This window comes from Xyrauchen texanus, chromosome 33 (genome assembly GCF_025860055.1).
Source record: "Xyrauchen texanus isolate HMW12.3.18 chromosome 33, RBS_HiC_50CHRs, whole genome shotgun sequence".
In the NCBI taxonomy this organism is placed as follows: domain Eukaryota; kingdom Metazoa; phylum Chordata; class Actinopteri; order Cypriniformes; family Catostomidae; genus Xyrauchen; species Xyrauchen texanus.
The window spans coordinates 14488784-14510139 of NC_068308.1; the positions used below are offsets into that span (position 1 = coordinate 14488784).

Here is a 21356-nt window from a genome sequence, read left to right on the forward strand (position 1 = left end):
TCTACATACATCCTGAGGCCACTTCTTTAAATCGTCCTCCCAAACCTCTATTACAGATGTAACGGCTATCCATATATTGTCATTATTAAGCTCCGTCAGGCTGTGCTCACACATCTAGAAATATGAATGAATGATCAACAATGCAATAAAATAATAATGATGTATGATGCAACTACAACTGTGTTTACTTCTTAGGGGAAGTACCTCCCTCATTTTGTGCAAAACATCACAGGGCATAGGAATAAAGTGGATAGAACATCTGTTTTTACCTTGAAGTTGCACCAGATAATATTTAGCGGGCCACTTCTATTAAAATCAATGGTAGAAATTGGAACACTCAACCAAGAAGCTCTTGCGCCCATCGGTCAACGGATGTAGATTGGAAGTCCCGCCTTACAGATAAAAAAGCGAATCACCTTTAGATACACACAATGCCTGTTAATCAACTCAAGAATGTGCATGCACATTAGCTATTAAAGCTGGGAAAATTGCGTTTTTTGGTGTAATCTGAGGTAAAGAAGCACCATTTATGATAACAGTGTTGTCAGATTTTACTGCCGATTTGAAATATGTTCTTTGATCGTAATCTTGACCAACCATTTTGGAGATTTCGGTCTTTCATTTCTTTTCACTGTCATGACTGGAAATAGCCTCATGAGAGCGTCCAAACATGGCTGACAGTGGACTGACTTGCCAGAAAGACTTTGGTTGCACTCACATGCCCGTGCGGATCTAGCGCAAGCCTCAATCTCCTGACAGTTTAAACGGCCTGGATCGCCTGCTTGGATTGTCACGGACTGACCATCATGTCTTGTGAATCAGAGGAACTTTTGATCCTGAAGTTTTTGATTCTGGCTGATAGAATACGCACTTCAGAGGAAGATATTAAATGAGCGCTCGACGAGAAGAAAATGCAGGAATTTCATGAGATTCGTGAGTGTTTAAATGAGATATCTACATATTTGCAAATGGTATATAATAGAAGTTTTATTGATATTGGCCTTTTATCATTTTAAAAGTAAGCTAAAAGTGACAGGGAACTGTTGAGGAGAGGCTGATAGAATACATGCTTCAGAGGAAGATTTATGAGCATTCAACCAGATGCTGGATCTGCTGAAGTTGTGTGAGGTTGGTTTATTACATCTGTTTAAACTAGATATCTGCATATTTGCAGATGGTATATGATATCAGTTTTATTGATATTTGCTTTTATCTTTAGACAAGACCATTAAAATTACAGGGAGCTGTTGAGGAGAGAGAGGGAGAATGAAACAGGTGAGCAATTTAACATTATGAGCTCAAACACGTCTGTCTGTCGTGGCTCTGATATGCCATTTGAATGAGACTGTGTTGCACACTTGTCTATTATAGTAGTAACAAAATGGTCGTTTACATTTCTCAGTCATTTCACATGCAAGCAGGCAATTTTCATCACCCTCAAGAAAAAATTGGCCAATGCCAATAATGAAAAAAAAAAAAAAAGCAAAAGATTTATCGGTCTCTGCGATATCTCGGTCGACCACTAGTCTTTTATATGTCTAATTGTACAACAGCTATATCATGCCTTCCGTGCTCATTGCAGCATGTCCGTTTATGTTCTTGGCAGTCTTTGTTCGTGCTCTGCTGGAGTGTAAGCAGATCTAGTCTGCCAAGACCAAACCTACTAACTTGTCATTGTAATACAATGAAACCCACTCAAAAACCACATGGAGGAAATCTTTTCTGCATACTGTGATTACACAAACAGGACATTTCAGTCAGTCAGAGGGTGATGTTTTTTACATTTTGGGCTAAAACAACACCCTGTGTTTGTGTGGGAGACGGTGTGTGCTATCTAATTTTACGTATTAGACAGCTCTTCCCAAGTTTTCTATCATTATCAGTCTGCACACTCAGCCCAGACTGCTAATAGGCTGTTGTTGCTTTTTGTTTTGGTGCTATTAAAGTTCAGCTCACTGACGATATCCTGTCACCAAAGAGACTTTACAGTGTGTGTGTGTGTGAGTTTTAGCCCCACATTTATTTCTGTCGCCATGGAGGAAAGTTGGCAGGCTTTCTGTTTAACCTTTTATTGCAGCAGTAGAGGAGCTGAGTGGGCTGACCTTTTCTTGCATCATTTTTACTTTTACTTTAAGCCAAGAGCATGTCTCAAACTCTTTTATTTCTTTGTTATTATCAATGCTGCGCATTAACATGAAGAATCTGATCAGAAGTAACAAGAAATAAGAGCAAATGTGTGTTTAAGGCCATGTCTACACTTCTTGTCCTCATCTTTTTCTCTACATTTTGGCCTTCCGTCCACACTAAGGTGCCGTTTTTGACAGAGAAAATTTAGCTTTTCGAAAACGCTCTCCCAAGTGGATAAATTTGAAAACGCCATCTTCGAGTTGTAATGTGGACAGGGAAATGGAGTTATCTGCAAACGATGATGTATTTGTAATCATGTGATACATTCAACCCAAAACATTTAAGATGGCGGCCCATGTTGTAGCAGCGTTGTTGTGCCTGCTATTCACTTTGATAGCATTGCAAAAGATAAACGTTACTTTGTATAACCTTTATATTGCATTTCTTCAAAGGCGATAGGAAGTTGACTCAGAATTGCTATTCGGCCTCGGAACACGAGGTCAATTGCATTTCTGACCGTACATGGAACGGATTGCATTTGCGGTAAGGGGATTTAAGCGTTTTCAATGCAGATGAGACATTTTTGGCAAACGCTTAAAAAAGGCAGTGTGGACGGAGAGCATTTTGAAAAAGAAAATGCCGTTTTCAAATGTATCTGGATTAATGTGGATGTAGCCTAGATATCAAAGTTTTTTACTCTAATTAGTGTTTATACTATAACTTATAACTCTATAATAGCAGCTGTATACTTAAATACCCCAAAATCAGCATAATCTAGTTATGTGTGTAATTTCTGGGCCACTGCTTTCAAGCAGGTTTCCAGAACATTCCCCCATCTACCATTGGTTGGAGAAAATTATAGTCCCGCCAAAAACGAATGCCATTAGCTGGATCAATGTTGCCGTGTTGGGATACGCAGACAAAGCCACAGTGTTTCCACTTGTCAGGGGAATCAACCTACAAATGGCTTGCAATTCTTTCTGCATATTAATCTGGGGTAGGAAAAAGTATTTTAGCATAAAAAATGTGCACACATCACCACAAATTAAAAAAGAAAGAAAACACCAAATATAAGACACCAAATTATTTTACATTTAAAGACACAGTTCTTAAGGTAAATTCCACTATTTCATAATTCTCTCTTGGCACAGTATTGATTATGGTAGATAAATGATAGACTTACCCCTCATATACAATAGCTATCCTGTAGGACAAACCCACCACTGCGGCCAGGACAACCCCTACAGGACTGGCATTCCTATGGCACATGCAAACAGAGGAATACATTTATAACTTTCCAGCAATGTAAATGTTCTTTAACCAGTTAATAATACCCTTAAGATGCAGTAGTCAAACGTGTATAGTGGTGTGACATGCTCTCAGAAACTAGTGAAGTAATTTGCTTTCAAATGAGTGGCGAGTTACCTTTGTCACACCAGTTAAGGGTTGCGAGGAGTGAAACAACTGTTCATGTTTAAAAAGACACGATTTGAACAACTGAGTCACAGGTAGGTAATATCCATATCAAAACACAACTCTTAAAACTCAAAAGCATGACACTGAATAACAGTTAATGTAAATTAAATAGAACTTAAATTGAGCCTTGAATGAGACAATCTATAATAGCACACATCTCTCCTTTCAAGCATGAATTAAATCATATAAATAAGCACGTGCATGTGTGTCTCTCCCATCACTTGATTTATTGTTCAGTCTCAAATGGTCAAATAATGCTCATATTACTTTATTCTCCTCTCTTCCGTTTATGAAAACACCTTTTGATAAACAGAGTAATTGAAAACCATGTGTACATCAGTGTGATAACTAACGTAACATAACCATGCAAACTCTTGACAGAAAGGCTACAATGTCCTGGACATATTTTGACCAACGAGGTACAATTGTGAGGAAGAATCTGAAAAGATGAATGAATGAATGAATGAATGAATGTTACATTTATATAGCGCTTTTCTGACACTACACACAAAGCGCTTAATACAGTGAACAAGGGACTCTCCTCAACCACCACCAGTGTGCAGCATCCACATGGATGATGCGACAGCAGCCATAGTGCACCAGTACACCCACCAGCTATTTGGTGGAGAGGAGAGACTGGAGTGAAAGAGTCAATTAATGGATGGGGATTTTTAGGAAACCATGATTGATAAGGGCCAATGGGGGGAATTTGGCCAGGACACCAAGGTTACACCCCTACTCTTTTCAAGAAGAGTCCTGGGATTTTTAATGACCACAGAGAGTTAGTACCTCAGTTTACCATCTCATCCGAAGGACGGTGCCTTTTTATAGTATAGTGTCCCTGTCACTATACTGGGGCATTGGGACCTACACAGTACGCAGGGTGAGCACCCCCTACTGGCCTCCCTAATACCTCTTCCAGCAGCAACCTTGGTTTTCACAGGAGGTCTCCCATCCAGGTACTGACCAGGCTCAGCCCTGTTAGCTTCAGTAGGCAACCAGTCTTGAGCTACAGGGTGATCTGGCTGCTGGTTATAGATGTAAAGGAAATACTGAGTAAAGCAGTTCATGGACTTAAATGACAAAAATCAAGATTTGCCAGATACAGTGGTCATTGAGGGCATTTTAGTTTGAATTATTTGCACCTTAAAGCCATGAGTAAATTAAATGTAATAGTAGCACATAATTATTGGCAGAAAGAATGACTCGCATAACAACATTTTTTCATTTAGCAGCTTTTAGCCAAAGTGACTGTTTAAACATCTCTCGTCTGCAGCACGTAAGCAACACATATCCATTTTGGCAGCCATATAAACAGGTTGCAGTATTCAAACCATACACGTAAGCAATATGCAAGCCCTGCAAGTACAGTTTTGCTGCTTCTTACAGAGTGTTTCGTGCTAAACTAAGCAGAAAATATGTTGAAAATGTTGTCCTTTATAGGCTTTAATGAAGCAGCATAAAATAATGGAGTGAACTATATACAGTTCAGTAAGGACAACTCTCTGAGTAGTTATAGAGAGAGAGTGAGAGAGATGCTGCTGCTGATACAGGAGAGAGAGATGCTGCTGCTGCTGCTTGACATAAGTCAATATGCTGCTGCTGTTGAACGTGCTGCATCTTAAACGAGAGACATGCTGGTGCTACTGATCAAAATCACTCAACCCTCCCTATGTAAAGCATATTTAGAGATGTGAAACTGGGGAGGAGGAGGGTGAATGCTATGCAAGCTGCACTGCTGAACTTGAGTCGAAGCCATAGAGGTGAGTACCGTATGTTTATATATTTTTCCATAAATATTCTGACTGGTTTAAGTAAAGGCATGCCAGGAACTGAACCTAACAGCCTGCGTCATGTAGCGTTTCCTAACTAAACTTAATAGGACATTTATGCTGCTGTTACACACTTTTTGATTAGTACATTTCCATTACCTTTTCAGACGGTTGTCATAACAGGATAAGGATTTTAATAATCATTTTGATTCAGACAGCTTCACTAATGAATCATTCAGACCGATCAGTGAATCAGTTTCATTAAAAAAGGGCCGACTTAAAAGTTTATTTTTTTCACAAACCAGACATCACTATGACTTGGTAGCAGGTTTTACTCTACACAGGAGCCATTTTTAGTCAATTAAATGTTTTAGAGATGACCATTTATTGTAGAAATTAATTTAAAACACAATCAAAAACAGTTTTAAAATGTCCTGACATTTCCAGGTTTTCCATCATTATGGGAACTCTGAACTTATAGTTAATTGTCTAACTCGAAGGCACAATTGTAATAATTAACTGATTGCCCTTGCAGGGTTTGAACCTACAACCTATTGGTTACCAGCTTAGATCTTTAACTACTATGCTACACCACTACCTGCAAAAAACGCATAAATCACATCTCTCACAGCAATGTCAACTCCTCTTATACAATCAAAGTGCACTCTAAAGTAATCTCTTCTCATCAGAGGTTTCTCTTTTATCATTCGCTAAAAGTGACTTTAATAAAGCTACAGCACTGAGCAGCTCATTACTTGAGTTGATTGCAAGTCTGATTTTGACATTGATAGAGATGCAGATCTGAGCCTATTGATTAGCTCAGCATGAGTCCAGCTGAGTTCTACATTATTACACAGCATCCTCAATTAGAACACTTGAGACAGACTGAGCATTACTCATTTCATTTGCCTTGTATCTTGAGCGCTGACACGCAACAACAAATCATATTTTACAATGCATGAAAACTTATGATTGAGGGAATTTCTATTCATACAGACTTTTAGTCTAAATAAGTGCAAGTGCTGCCGTCATTCAGCAGGTCAGAATGTAATGGGACAAGGTGTTACCTCGTTGTTATATGACTTGTATCTTCATTGTAAGACTGAATTCATGTTGTTATTTTCTATTACTTTAAAATTGTACAGGATTTATGCACCAAGCACCAAGGGACACATTTTGTTCTTGACAAATAATGTTTATTCTTGATCATTAAACACAGAAAGACAACGCAACACATACAGGCATACAAGAGTGCAGTATGTTCACCTGTACACACTTTCCACCATATGCTCATTTTATTCCAAATATGCTCAAATTCATCAACAAAACAAAAGGTTAAACCATGAATTTACCACGGAGAGAGGGGTGTTCTTAAAACCCCCTTTATCGTTGCAAAATCAGAGTAATGCACAACCTCTTGTGGCTTATGGCTTCTATATGAATGCTTCAAATGGCAAAATAATAAAACACAATTGTTTAAAAAAGAAAAATAAATAAATACTTCAATGATTACAATATAATATAATAAAATTGGGTAACACGTGTCCTTGTTACACATACATGTATTTAATATAGTAATAATAGTCAGTTATGCATAATTACAAGCAACTAACCCTAAACCAAACCCTTAACCTAACCTATAAGTACATGTTGTTAATTAGTAATAGTCAGTTATTACGTTTGTAATTACACTGTAACAAGGACACATTCAAATAAAGTGTAACCTAAAATGGTAGTAAAATTGTGTGTCTTTTATATTTCTTTTTATGTGAATTCATAAAGCGCCGTTCTTATGCTTAATATAATTCCTGACATTAACAGAATACTGCTATACAACAAAAATAATAGACTGCACTGGGTGCTGTCCTGTGAAATGGTGAAAATTAGTTTTGCTTCATAGCTATTACTACCTGTATATAGTGGATGTTAGCATGGCTGGAACGCTGTATTGACCAATTAGCATCCAGGATGGGAACTATCCATAATAGTTTGATATCCGAGTACTCTGGTTCAAACAAATAAGGCTGGGCATAGAAATGCATCTCCTCTTTGACTTCAAACTCTTCAGACATGTTTTGTAAGTTTGGTTCTCTGTACTGTGTTGTGTTCTCTGTTGTGATTTTCGCTGTGGTGTTCTGGCTCTAGGCCACGTCCACACTAATACTAATCTTTTTCTCTGCATTTTGGCCTTCTGTCCACACTGAAGTAGTGTTTTTGACACCAAAAACTGAGCTTTTTTTTTGTAGTGTGGACGAGGAAGATGGAGATATCTGAAAACGTTGTCATATTTGTTGTCATGTGACGCAGTCATGTGATCCTTCAACCCAAAACAATCGGCACACATTGTAGCGCCATTATTGTGCCTGTTATTCACTTTGTGAGCATTGTTAAACATGCTACTTTGCATAAGTTTTGTGTGGACATGCAACTTTTGGGTGAATTGTGGATGGAGTGCATTTCGAAAACTAAAACGGCATTTTCAAATGTATCTGGATTAATGTGGATGTAGCCTTAGCAACAGCGAAGCAGTTTTCTGATTAAACGGCCCATCTCATGAGCGTAAACTGCTGCTATTGTGCACTCTCATGAACGTGCAACAGGCATTTCCTTTTGACCAAAATTAAGTCATAATAAGTTATAATTAATCAATTATTATGGAAATATTTTTATTTTATTATTATTATAAAACAGTAACATATTTATGTACCAATTGCATGTACTAATTTACACTTGCATTGGCAAAGTTATGTGGTCCAGTTAAACCCTTAAGCCTTCATTTTGGTGGAAATTTGAAGGAGGAAGTTTGTTTGTAGTTGAAATGAAATGTGTTTTTGGTTACTTTAGCTTTGGAAAATAAATTTTACAGGCCAAGCACAACTGGAATTACACAAATGTATGCTGTATTTATAACGTGCTCAGCTGATTAGCCTCACACGTGCTTTGAGTATGTGTAATACATTGCAGAGACCAGAGCTGCACACTTAAAGTAAGCGCAGTGTGTGCAGACCATTTATTTATTAAATTAAATCGCAGCCCTTCAGGTTTGATAATCTCACTATGTCTTATTGCGATTTCAATTTTATTTTGATTTATCATACAAGGCCTACAGTATATAATTTTCATTACTATGTGAAAATCATTATTGATATATTAATATATATATATATTAAGATATATTAATATACATAGAATTTATATATTCAATTCTATGGTATATATGTATACATAATGGTAGTATTTGTTTTACTATCTTAAATATACTATTACAGTAAATCAACAGTAATAAAGATAATCTAATGAAAATTCCCTCTGAGAATAATAGGAATTATTACCAACAAATCTTAAATAAGCTTCATTTTCTGTATGCAAAATATAATTAATTATTATTTTATTTAAATATCCTGTTAATATATAAAAGTTATCCAGCAGTTAAATGAAATTGAGGGTAGCTCTACATGAACAACCCCCCCCCCACACCATAGCATAGTTAACACTGTAGTATAAGTTGGGCAGCTTCAAATTTGCCTAAAGACCCCCCAACCTTACTGATTACAGTTTGCTTTAATAGCAAAGAGTTGTTCCTAAAGAAGTAATGAAAATGGTAGAGGGACTTGCCTTTTATCTGATGTAGTGAGAGGACTTTGGGACAAGTCGAGGGCCTCAAACGCAGTTGATACTGAGGAGAGAGAGAGTGTAACAAGGGCAGAAAAGCGACGTGGCTTCTTGAGCAAGCAGCAGAGGGGTGCCCCTCACCCTTTCCATCAGCGGGGGACAGGGCAGCTTGCCCCTTGTGGAGAAAGCAGCAGAGGGGTGCGCCTCCTCCTTTCCAGCAGCAGAGGGGTGCCCCTCTCCTTTTCCGGCCACAGGGGAGAAGGCAGCTTGCCCCTCATTGAGAAAGCAGCAGAGGGGTGCGCCTCCTCCTTTCCAGCAGCAGGGAAGATGAATGTACTGCTCGTGTTGGTGTTTCAATAAGCTCATTTGGTATCTTGGAGTACGGGTTAGAAAAAAATCCAACGGCTAATCCAATGGTTCAGCTTGTGGAAATTCTAGTATGCTAAAATTGCTTACAGCACTTTGAGGGATAATTCTCTTAGCGAAATGAGGTGACACATCGGGTAAGTATATCCATTGGACGGGTGGTAGCATGTGTAAAGAATATGTTCTGATTCTCTATGGGGAGAGAAGCTTGCATGTGAATGGAGTCTAACGTGAGTCCTTGGAATTCCAAACATGGAAGACCCTTAATTCTCTTCCAACAGAGGAATGCCGAATTATCAAATGTCTCTTTAAAAACCTTGTGAAATCAAAATGAAGTTTTGCTGCTTTGGTCCATATCTATTAGCTTTAGGGTCATCTATATGCCGTTGTACTTCTAAAGGTTGACAAAATGTATTTTCAGAAGATATCAACATTAAATCTGCAGTCTCGCTCTTGCAGCTAGAAAGGCACAGACAAGTTATGATGTCAAACTCCACTAGAGAAATTTTGTCCAATCAAATGCGTTCTAGAACGAGAAGGCACCCGCACCATTAATCTGCTCACCGCATATGGCTGTATTCTGACCTATGCTGATGATTTCTTCACAGGGCACTTCAAAGAGAGCACGATCCATGTTGTGGGGTTTTCTACACAGAATTTCAATAATCACTGTAGAGGTGAGTTGTAAATGACCGTTACCACCTTGCAGCACCCTGAAGCCCTTGGAGTGAAGGTTAATTGTCACTGAAGAGAACAGGGCATAGGGACTACCACTCTGACTGGAACATGCTTGCGGGAGTTGGATGCGATGAAAGTGTCTGAAGTATATATTTAATGCAGCCGTTTTCTTGGTATGTACTCACAGAGTAGGTTCCTTGCTCTTCTATTTAGTTTAGCTTGATTCAAAACACTGATATTGTAATGTTTATTTGTTTGTTTCTGATTCATCTTCGTGACTTGCACAACAGCTCCTCCCTTGTCATTACTGAAGTTCACGATGTGCTGTTTAAGTTGTGGGCTGGTTTTACTGTATAGTCATGGGGTCAGTTTGGGCATATTTGGATCTCAAGTCAGTGGAAAGCAGCCGAACTAGTTTAGATCACTCGGTTTCTGTACAGTTTCACTCTCTAACAGCAGTACAGTGGACAAAGGAATGTGTGTGTGTCTGCGTGCAGGGACTGCTCTTATTGATTATTTAAAAAATGGCATGAGCCGGACTTTAAGACTAATGGTGCCGTAGAATGGATAAGAGCAGGGGCAGAAATCTTTACCCAATTCTTTATTTATGGAGATAAAACCTCCACGGTTCCATTATGGGAGAGAGCATAATGGTCAGCTAGCATGTTACGACAGTGGGTCACCGTTTGCATACAAATGAATGGGGAGAGCTGTAAATAGCACTTGACTTCTCTATAAAACATTGTAGTAAACTCCACACAGTTAATTTCGAAGCATTGTTTAGTGTAAAGCATGTTGGAGATTAACTGTAAGGCATTAAATTCATTAAGTGATGAAATGTTGTTTTAAAATTAGGTTTTTGAGGGAGATGTCAATGAAAGCTGTCATTTCTGTGGACGTTATTTAATCTGAGTTCATTAAAATTCCAATCTCTCTCTACGCATTTGTCTTTGCCACGCTGTCTTGTGGAGTTTGTGCTCTGAATCATATAAAAGTATATTTCTGCATGATCTCTAAGAGACGGGTAAATAAAAAGTGTCATGTCCAAACCACAAGTTTTAACCAATCATCAGAGCTCTTCAACCAGCCAAGTTCCCCTAGGTCAAACAGGAGAAATCTCACCAAACGAACACCTGGCAGACAGTATCACTGCACTTCGTTATCATTTGTTGGTGAACCAAGCGAAACCTGTTCACTTAGTAGGTATAAATTAGCCTTAATGGTAACTAGCGTTTTACAATAGTAATCATCGATGCGCATGCAATACGGACGAATGGGGAGCCATAAGGTGATGCTTATCTTGTCGCAAATCGTCTGTGTCTTCTCTTCTAAAACAGCAATTTACTGTAGTAAACTCCACACATAGTTCATTCAAAAATTATTGTTTAATGTAAATCATGTTGAAGATTATTGCATGATGGCTGATTAATTAAATGGTGAGCTATTATCTCACGAAGCAGATATTTTAGCATGCTGGGGCATTTCCTCATAGACATCCATTCAATAGAATGGCCTTGTCTCCTCGCCAATGTACTACCCATAGATGTCAATGACCATTGCATTATGCTATTTTAGGCTGAACTTTTAGGCTCCTCTAATGGAAGTGTTCTGTTGGGGTAATCAATGGTTTAAAGAGTCATGCAGGTAAGAATGGGGGCAATTGCAATTGTTCAAGAGAAAAGAGCAGCTTGGAATTGGTATTGCCAATACAAGGCTGAATGCAATCACCTTTAAGATACAAACATCGCCTGTCAATCAACTCGTGCATGCGCATTAGCCATGCACGCCAGAAAATTGTGCTTTATAGTGTAATATTAGGTAAACAGCACAATTGTACACCGGTTTTGATTGCCTCACCATGGGCCTCTGCCACTGACTGATTAATTGATTGCGTTATCGACATTCGCACTGAAGAGAGAATGGCTCCAAGGGAATGTATCTTTATCGACTTCTTTGCTAGTACCGTAATTCGTCAGCTATGACGAGACCCATAAACAAATAAGACACAAAACAGCAGTTGTGCTTTTAAGAGCTTTGGAGAAGTATTGAACACTGATTGACAAAGATTATACTTCTCGAAAAGCATGCGTGTCGAGCACATGCAAACTTTGGTGACTATTCCTGTAATGATGCAAGCATGAAATATTACAGTTAGGTCGAGAGCAATATCCTCGTGAAGTGCCGAGGTTGCATGGAATGTTGCAGCTTGCGGGAAGAGAAGCGGTGTTTGCTGGAGATGTGCTTCATCTTGGCTGCAGCTTCCATTTGCAGTAGCCCATGGAAGAGAAGGTTCGGTGGTATTTCAAAACAGGAATGGCTGGTCGTGGTTGGAACGGGCCTGGATATCAATGCAGTATGGTGCAGGCAGGATATTTCCATAGGCCATTCAGTGATGCTGGATAGATATCTAGCTGCAAAATGGGAGCTGCTCCTGAGTAGGGGATATGTTACATTTCCTCGGGATTAAGAAGTCAAGCCTTTTTTATTTGTATAATGCTTTTTACAACACACATTGTTTCAAAGCAGCTTTGAAAATCATGCATTAACAAAAAATTTAACTGTTATACAGTTGAAGTCAGAAGTTTACATACACTTAGGTTGAAGTCAATAAACTAATTTTTTAACCACTCCACAGATTTAAAATGAGCAAACTATAGATTTGGCAAGTCGTTTAGGACATCTCTTTGTGCATGACGTGAGTAATTTTTCCAACAATTGTTTACAGACAGATTGTTTCACTTTTAATTGACTATATCACAATTCCAGTGGGTCAGAAGTTTACATTCACTAAGTTAATTGTGCCTTTAAGATGCATGGAAAATTCCAGAAAATGATATAATGCCTTTAGACAATTAGCCAGTTAACTTATGATAGGAGGTGTACTGAATTCGAGTTGTACCTGTGGATGTATTTTAAGGCCTCCCTTCAAACTCAGTGCCTCTTTGCTTGACACCATGGGAAAATCAAAAGAAATCAGCCAAGTCCTCAGAAAAAAAATTGAGGACCTCCACAAATCTGGTTCCTCCTAGGGAGCAATTTCAAAATGCCTGAAGGCACCACATTCATCTGTACAAACAATAGGTCCACGCAGCCATCATACTGCTCAGTAAGGAGACGCATTCTGTCTCCTAGAGATGAACGTAGTTTGGTGCAAAAAGTGCAAATCAATCCCAGAACAACAGCAAAGGACCTTGTAAAGATGCTGGAGGAATAAGATAGACAAGTATCTATATCCACAGTAAATGAGTCCTATATTGACAAAACCTGAAAAGCTGCTCAGCAAGGAAGATGCCACTGCTCCAAAACTGCCATAAAAAGCCAGACAGCAGTTTGCAAGTGCACATGTGGACAAACATCTTACTATTTGGAGTAATATCCTCTGGTCTGATGAAACAAAAATTGAACTTTTTGGCCATAATGACCATCATTATGTTTGGAGGAAAAAGGGTGAGGCTTGTAAGTAGATGAACACCTTCCCAACTTTGAATCATGGGGGTGGCAGAATCTTGTTGTGGGGGTGATTTGCTGCAGTAGGGACTGGTGCACTACACAAAATAGATGGCATCATGAGGAAGGGAAATTATTTGGATATATTGAAGCAACATTTCAAGACATCAGCCAGGAAGTTAAAGCTCAGTTGCAAATGGGTCTTCCAAATGGACAATGACCCCAAGCAAACCTCCAAAGTTGTGACAAAATGGCTTAAGGACAACAAAGTCAAGGTATTGGAGTGGCCATCACAAAGCACTGACCTCAATCGGATAGAAAATTTGCATGCAGAACTGAAAAAGCATGTGCGAGCAAGGAGGCCTACAAACCAGACTCGGTTACACCAGTTCTGTCTGGAGAAATGGACAAACATTCCAGCAACTTATTGTGTATAAAAATTTTATAATTAAGTAATAATTATATTTAGAAACCCAGTGAGCAAGCTGAAGACGACTGTGGCAAGGAACATAAAACTCTATATGATGTTGGTTAATGGAGAAAAATAACCTTGGGAGAAACAAGGCTCCCTGTGGGGGCCAGTTCCCCTCTGGCTAACCAGCATGAATATAATACAAAAATGTGTTATTTATGAGCAGTGCAGGTCATGGTTTAAGATTAGTAACTAAGTAAGTGTTTAAAAAAATCCTTGACTATTTTGCTTGACTATTTCGCATATAATATGGGGCATCCTGACTATACATTTCATTGCAAATCATATTAACACAGATAAAACAAACTCAATATAGTTGGCACTGCTCCATCTTTTAAGTTTGTCTGCAAAGCAATCTTGGTTTCAAAAGAATCTTTAGACAAATGTGGCGAACAAACGTAGTATAATCCCACATTAATGATCCAGGAATTTGAATGGAAACTCAATCCTGACGTTGGGATCCTTCAGAATGCAGTGATGCAGTTTTTCCACAACCAGGAACACAACAACATCTGGGTACATTAATCAACATCTTAATCTTTTCGTCGGTTGAATGTAATGACAATGACGTATGTTGTGGATGCGGGGCTATTCAAATGATCACCACATGCTGTGGTCAAGATGTGGTCGATTTCAAAACGTATAGATTTCACTACCACTAAGAGGTAGTTTTGAGTTCTGAAACATATAGTATGTGTTTAAAAAAACAAATTGTAAAGTTAGGGTATTTTGTGTGGTTACTAGTGCATTGGTGTTGCTTGGTGTTTGCTAGGGTATTAATAAATTATTGCCACAAGGTGGTTGATTACTGGCCCAAGTCAACAAAAGACCATCCCCAAGTCCCTATGACACCCTGATCCCCAGATATGTGTAGGGACCTTTTCAGTGGAAGTTTAGAGTGGACAATTCAATTTTGAAATAAAAAAGGTTTTGAAAAAAAAAAACCACAAAATGAAGGGTTTACTACAAAAAAGTACCACCCCACATACGTGGCACTCTTTCCAAATGAAATAAAAGCTTGCGCTTAGTGTGAAAAATAAACCAATATCAATGTTAATTTTTACAATCAAAATGAGTTGTGCTGTATATCTACTGTACCAGGTCTTTTTTGACCTAACACAAAGTTGTTATGAATTTTCTACAGAATAAAACAGTATTTCACTCTGAATCCTCCCCTCACCAGTCATTAAAAATGTTATATTTCATTACATTAAATATCGATTTTCACTCAGTTCCGAAAAAGATGGTCTATCAGTTGCAGATGCTGTCATAGTAACAAAGCATGGCAATGTTCGACGCAGAACACTACACCGTACAACGCTCTCAGACCCCATTTACACCTGGTATTAAGATGCGTTTGGGTAATCCGATCACAAGTGGTCAGTGCTAAATACAGGTCTAAACAGGGTGCAAATAATTTTGCGATCAGATATATGGTAAATGTAAATGATCTGCACTTATATAGTGCATTTTTATCCTTAGCGGTTTTCTAAGCGCTTTACACTGTGTCCCATTCACCCATTCACACACACACACTCACACCCCAATGACGGCAGAGCTGCCATGCAGGTGCTAGCCTGCCATTGGGAGCAACTTGGGGTTCAGTGTCTTGCCTAAGGACACTTCGGCATGTGGAGTCATGTGGGCCAGGGATCAAACCGCCAACCCTGCGATTAGTGGCCAACCCGCTCTACCACCTGAGCCACAGCTACACCCCCCCACAAAAAAAACACATTTGTAAGTAGTCAAAAACGCATGTGACCTGATCGCATTTGAGTCTCGGACAGCAGCAAAGCACCACCCTTCACCAGTTAATCAACCGCTGCACTAAAATTAGAGTGTAAACTTAACAGGAAATATCTGGAAAATGTGAAAAAATACAAATACTAGCATGAGAATTTCATGGTCCTTCTTCTGTTTGACTGATATCAACATGCAGTGACAAAGATGAGAAGCACACACATCTGAAGCCCAGCAATACAGCAGGTAAATGCAGCAAAACCAATGCGTTTTCAACTGAAAACATATTAGTGTGGATGTGGCCTATTCCAGAATTTCTGTCCTAAGACTACAAATTTTATAATCACCCCTAAGTATCAGATACAGTTAACCGAGGCCCTAATACCATCTGGCAAAAAATAGTCACGTATGACGAAAGGATGTGTGTTGTTATAGCTACTACTACTTTACTTGCAATGTTCAAGGGTGGTAAATTATACACCTATCTCCTATACGATATGGTGGCCCCAAACATAATTGGACAGTTCAGCCATTGTTAAAAACATTTGAATGTTATTGCATTAGATAAAAAATAAAACCAAGTGTCAATTCATTGTTAACATTTCACAAAAACACTTGGTTGTAAAATTTTAAATAATAAAACAATAGACACTTGGACAAAAACAATGGACATTTTCTGGTTGGCAAACTCAGAGGAAAATGTCTATAGTTCACATGGTTACTCTGTTAGGACACCTGTGTAAACTTGAGGGAAACTGACTTCATCCACCCACTGAAAAGGACCTTGCAAAGTAATTGCAAAAATGGCTACGAAAAGTGAAGTTAGTTTTGAGAAAATTTCAAGCATCCTTTGTTTGCAGATTCCACTTGGTTTGATATTGTTATATAATGCAATGACATAAACATTTGTGGCAAAATTATTTTTTCGTATTTTGTCTGCAACATCTGAGAGTCAGTCTGCTAGGCATATATACACAGTTTATACACTGTAATGATTGTCCGATTAGCATTAGGATAAACACAAGTGTCTGAATGAGCCTTCATTAAATGTGGGCTGAAAGAGGCACTTCTATTTTACATTTCCTGCAAAATAACAAGTTTTGTTAAACTAATGCATTTGAATGCAGCAATACACACACTGCAGACAACTCTGACTTGTTTTAAAATTCTAAAATTTAGGACTGACTGTCCGCATCATTATATGCAAGTGAGGCAGTGTAGTCTTTTTCTGGCATGTCGACTATGGTTGCTATAGTAATGAAGCAGTCTCTGGCATGATTCCAACCTGGGATTATGGGGAGAGATGACGGAAGCTGGAACTTAATTCTGTGCTTCTGTACATCATCATGTCTCTCCATGACGCTGAACATCTGATGACATTACACTATTTTAGCCTGTCGTTCAGACTTAACAAAGGTGCAAAAAAAAAGAAGAAAAAAAAAGCCTGTAGCTTGTGTGTTTTTACCAGTGCAGTAGTCCACACGATAGTATGGGTCATTTTGGTTGATTACCTACTGTAGCTGAAGAGGTGTTAACATGTGGTCACTTCATACATTTACTTATAGGATAGCAAATCGATCAAAAAAAGAACAAGTGTAAATGCCCTCCAAAACTCATGAAGGTGGTTTGAGATGCATCTTGTGAAAGTGAAAATGCATCTTGTAGTTCAGGCCCCCAACTTTGTTTCTGCCAAACGGAATTATGTCAGTACGTGGAACATTACACCAAACAATCATGGATGATACTAAATTATTAAATGAACCACCAGATCTAACCTAACAATTTGGCCTGAAACATGTCCAGAAATCTGATTTAACAGGACTTCAAAGGGCACACAAATGCAGTTTAGAGCGGATTTGTAAAAAGTGGATTCCATGTGTTTTTTTGTTTTTTGTAATTCTGACTCAAGTGAGAGATGAATGCTGTAGCACTATTAAAGAATTCAAGAAATAATTGCTGAAAGGTGAAGTGTGCATTTAGAAGTCATTTATCATGTCTGTAAGTCTTAAATCAGACATTTGTAGTTATAAAACAGTTACATCCTCTAATCTGATTGGACAAGCATTTTTCTAAGAGTGACGATTTATTTATCACTCCATTTGTGTGTTCGTGTTCCAAACAGGCCTGCATTGCTCGGTTGATCCTGCCGAGTGCTCAGATAATCACAGCAGTGCTGATAGATGGACAATACAGCACGATTGAGAGTGTGATAGCAAGTAAATAAATCAAGTAGGGAAAACTAATGACTGTCCCAAAAAACACTCTTGTGTGTGGAACTACTTTTTTACACCACAGTATCTGCCATTTATAGTTCAAAAGATGGGCCCAAGCCTCAGTTACTAATTCGAATACCACACTTTAGAACTAGTAATGATAGCTTGGGCTGTTTCTAACAAGTTATTGGAGGAACAAGGACGTGTGTGTGTGTGTGTGTGTGTGTGTGTGTGTGTATATGGGAGACAGAATATGTGACTGAGCATGTGATTACCTACATCTGTTAGTTTAACTCTATTCCTCAGCTGTAGTGTGGTAGTAATTCGCTCCGATCGTGGAGTGATGCTGCCATACATGCTATCGGAACTATCCTATGAGTATTCCACTCATGTTCAAGTGTTTTATTGTCAGAGAGAAAACATGGAGGAAAGCAGTTTCTTGTAGAACTCTTCTTTTGACACCAACACAAAGTTCTCCTCCGCCATGTTGAAAGTTTACATCTTATCCGTCCTCCCAATCCAGAAACTTGGATATCATGTAGCGCGTTTGATCATTCCGTGTGTCGCAACTCAGATGTGATCGGCAGTAATGCTGAAGCTGTTAGTTTAACTCTATTTCTCAGCTATATTGTAGTAGTAATCTGAGCAATCATGACGTGATAGACAATTCCGGATGACTTCAAGAAATTTGTGGAATGACTGATGGCGCACAGTGTGTCAACATCAGCTTAACTCGCTCATAGCACAAACAAGATGGTCTTTTTTCGTCACCTGCAGGCCCAAATCTTTAATGTCACAGGTATGAATGAAAATTCACACAACTGCAATGCTCTTACATGTTTGGAACGCTCCGAACACAAGCGGAATGATACAAACAGTAAAGTAACAGTGCTGATGGTGTGAGGTAGTGATTGCAGAAACACAGCTTTCCAAAACTTTGAGTCAATTGAACCGATTGCTTCGGAAAATGATTCACTGTTTCGAAGCACTCGAGATAAGTTATAGCCTGCATTTATCAGTGATTCAGAAATCACTTGACTTGGCCAGTTTGATACACTCTCCGAAGCATTGGTTTGAAACAACTATTTCGAATAGGTTTCGAAGCTTCATGAAGCGTGTTTCGAAAGCGCCAATCACTAGTGTGAGGTAGTCTTGGAACACCTCTCATCCAATCAGATTTGTGGACTGTAACTAACCATTGTATAATCTATATTGTCTTCATATTTAATTGCTGTATAAAATCTCAACTTTTGAACATTCATTAGGAAATTTGAGAAACTCGTTCACAATGGCTCACTTTTTTCGCACACTTGCGAAAGCAAAAACAGCAGAAGTTCTCACGTCATCTCTCATGTTCATCACATTATGTGATCGTATGTCTTCAGAAGACTTGGAATATGATTATGACACAATATGTCATCCAAGTTGGCTGGACTTCTTTCGGGTCCTTTTATTAGCTTTAAAGTGAGTCACCATCAACTGACATTGTATTGAAATTAGCGAACGAGACATTCTTTGTGTTCTGCAAAAGAAATAATGTCATATGGTTATGCAACAATATGAGGCTGAGTAAATGATGACAGAACTTAAATGTTTTGGTGAAATTTCCCTTTAAGAAAAACACTTGAAGGGAGGCATTTTAAACACTGACTATTTGCTTGTCAATTTCCTGCATTTATCTAGTCTGAACACAAGATGTTTGAAAGCATCTTGTTTCTGAATTGTGTCTCATACGAGTGGAATCTGAGATGAGCTGATGAAAGAACATATGGCACGCCTGCTCTGTGACCTAATTTGTTATTTTCATCATTGAGAACTCCTCACAAAGATCTAGAACATATTGTAACGAAGGAATATACTAATTTAATCCTTTAACATATGACACCACGTTTTTTTCCATTTCTTTTTACTATTTTGCAGATCAGAATAATTTAATAATACATATTACTGCAATTAATTAACCATAAGAAAATTAACATACTTGTTTTTTCTCATCAAGGAAAGCAGGTAGCAGCTTGATATAAAGAAGTGTTTGATAAATGTGAATATGACCAGACATTGACCAAGATAAAGTAAAACAATTAGTAAAACCTGATACAACCAGATTTCTCTTTTAGCTCATGACCTACTCAGCTGTTTTGCTTTAACAATGTTGACCATCTAGTACATACTGTAAAAGGGACCAACATTGTAATGACTGTGTTAAGCAAACATGGCTGACAGAGCAGGTACACTGTTAGGGCGAGGAAGAGAAAGAGGAATGCATATACAAGGTGCAAGACAACTGAGAGGAAGATCCAAGGTTAGAAGTCTCCCCAAGGTGTATCATGAGAGAACACATTTGTTGTGATGTAGATGAGAACTTGTGGCCAAATGCAGATGACCGCATTGACTAGCACTAATAGTAATTATAATTTTTGTTAATTTTGAGTATTAGCGTAGTGTTTTGACATTATTGGCCTTCTGTATCCAGAAAAGACCAAATAAAGCCATATTGAAGCATTATATTTGTGTTTTGTTCATTTAACTTGCACTGAGGCGCATCCTGCACATCCTGTGCATGTTTGTAAAATGTAAGATGCTTAGCAATAAATAAATAAATTGTACATTATATGTTACCAGTATTCTTTACCAGTGTTTTTAAAGTCACTGGTTTATAAATGACAAACGGTGTTTGCTGGGTGAGAATGTTTGCTATGTTATGGTAGAATAAGCTGATTTTGAGACATGAATTAAGTGTTTGGTGGTTTTAGTGAATTTTGAGAAATTAAAACTGTCTGAAGTGTTTGCAAAAAGGGTGTAATCAGTATTGAGAAAAGAACGTGACCAATTCATTCATTCATATTTCATGATATTCTATTCTAGTCATATCTAGTTGTATGGACACTGTAGTGACCTGTAGCTGTCAAAAATCTGAGAGGCAAGTGATTTTGAATGTGTTCCTAATTTTCATGAAGGGTTTTTATGAAAAACAAAAAGCATAAAAAAAAACCACTGCTAACTTTTTAAACACTAATTACATCAAAATATATTGTGATGGTAGACAGTAGAGAACTGTATAATCTGTCCTAGAGAATGGCCAATTATTTAAAATGTATTCACCGTTGTTCATAGTGAACATTTATTTCAATAGTGATTAAACTGAAGTATGTGGAAAAAAATAATGACATCATCAAAGTAACAAATCAATTCCAGGGGGCAAATATAGCTCCTAACAATTACTTTCTGACACTGTTTGTGCATCTTTACATCCAGTGGTTGCCTCCGCTTCTGAGACAGTCAATCCGCACATCTTTTTACGTGGCTCGCTGTGCATGACACCGCAGAGTCTCACAGCATGTGGAGGCTCATGCTACTCTCCACAATCCACGCACAACTTACAACGCGCCCCACTGAGAGCGAGAACACCTAATCGCGACCACGAGGAGGTTACCCCATGTGACTCTGCCCTTC

General features: G+C 38.4%; 1 protein-coding gene across 2 annotated transcripts in view; it reads right to left on the reverse strand.

Annotated features, from left to right (window-relative positions):
* The window catches only part of pemt (phosphatidylethanolamine N-methyltransferase), a 96564-nt gene that overhangs the window by 6077 nt on the left and 69131 nt on the right, over positions 1-21356 (reverse strand). For both annotated transcript variants that reach the window (XR_007968534.1, XM_052103570.1), the window contains exon 6: positions 3311-3385. Coding sequence is in view for 1 of the 2 variants with exons in the window: in XM_052103570.1 (XP_051959530.1) it covers positions 3311-3385 (75 nt within the window). In the remaining variant the exon portion in view is untranslated. The remainder of the gene's footprint in view (positions 1-3310; positions 3386-21356) is intronic.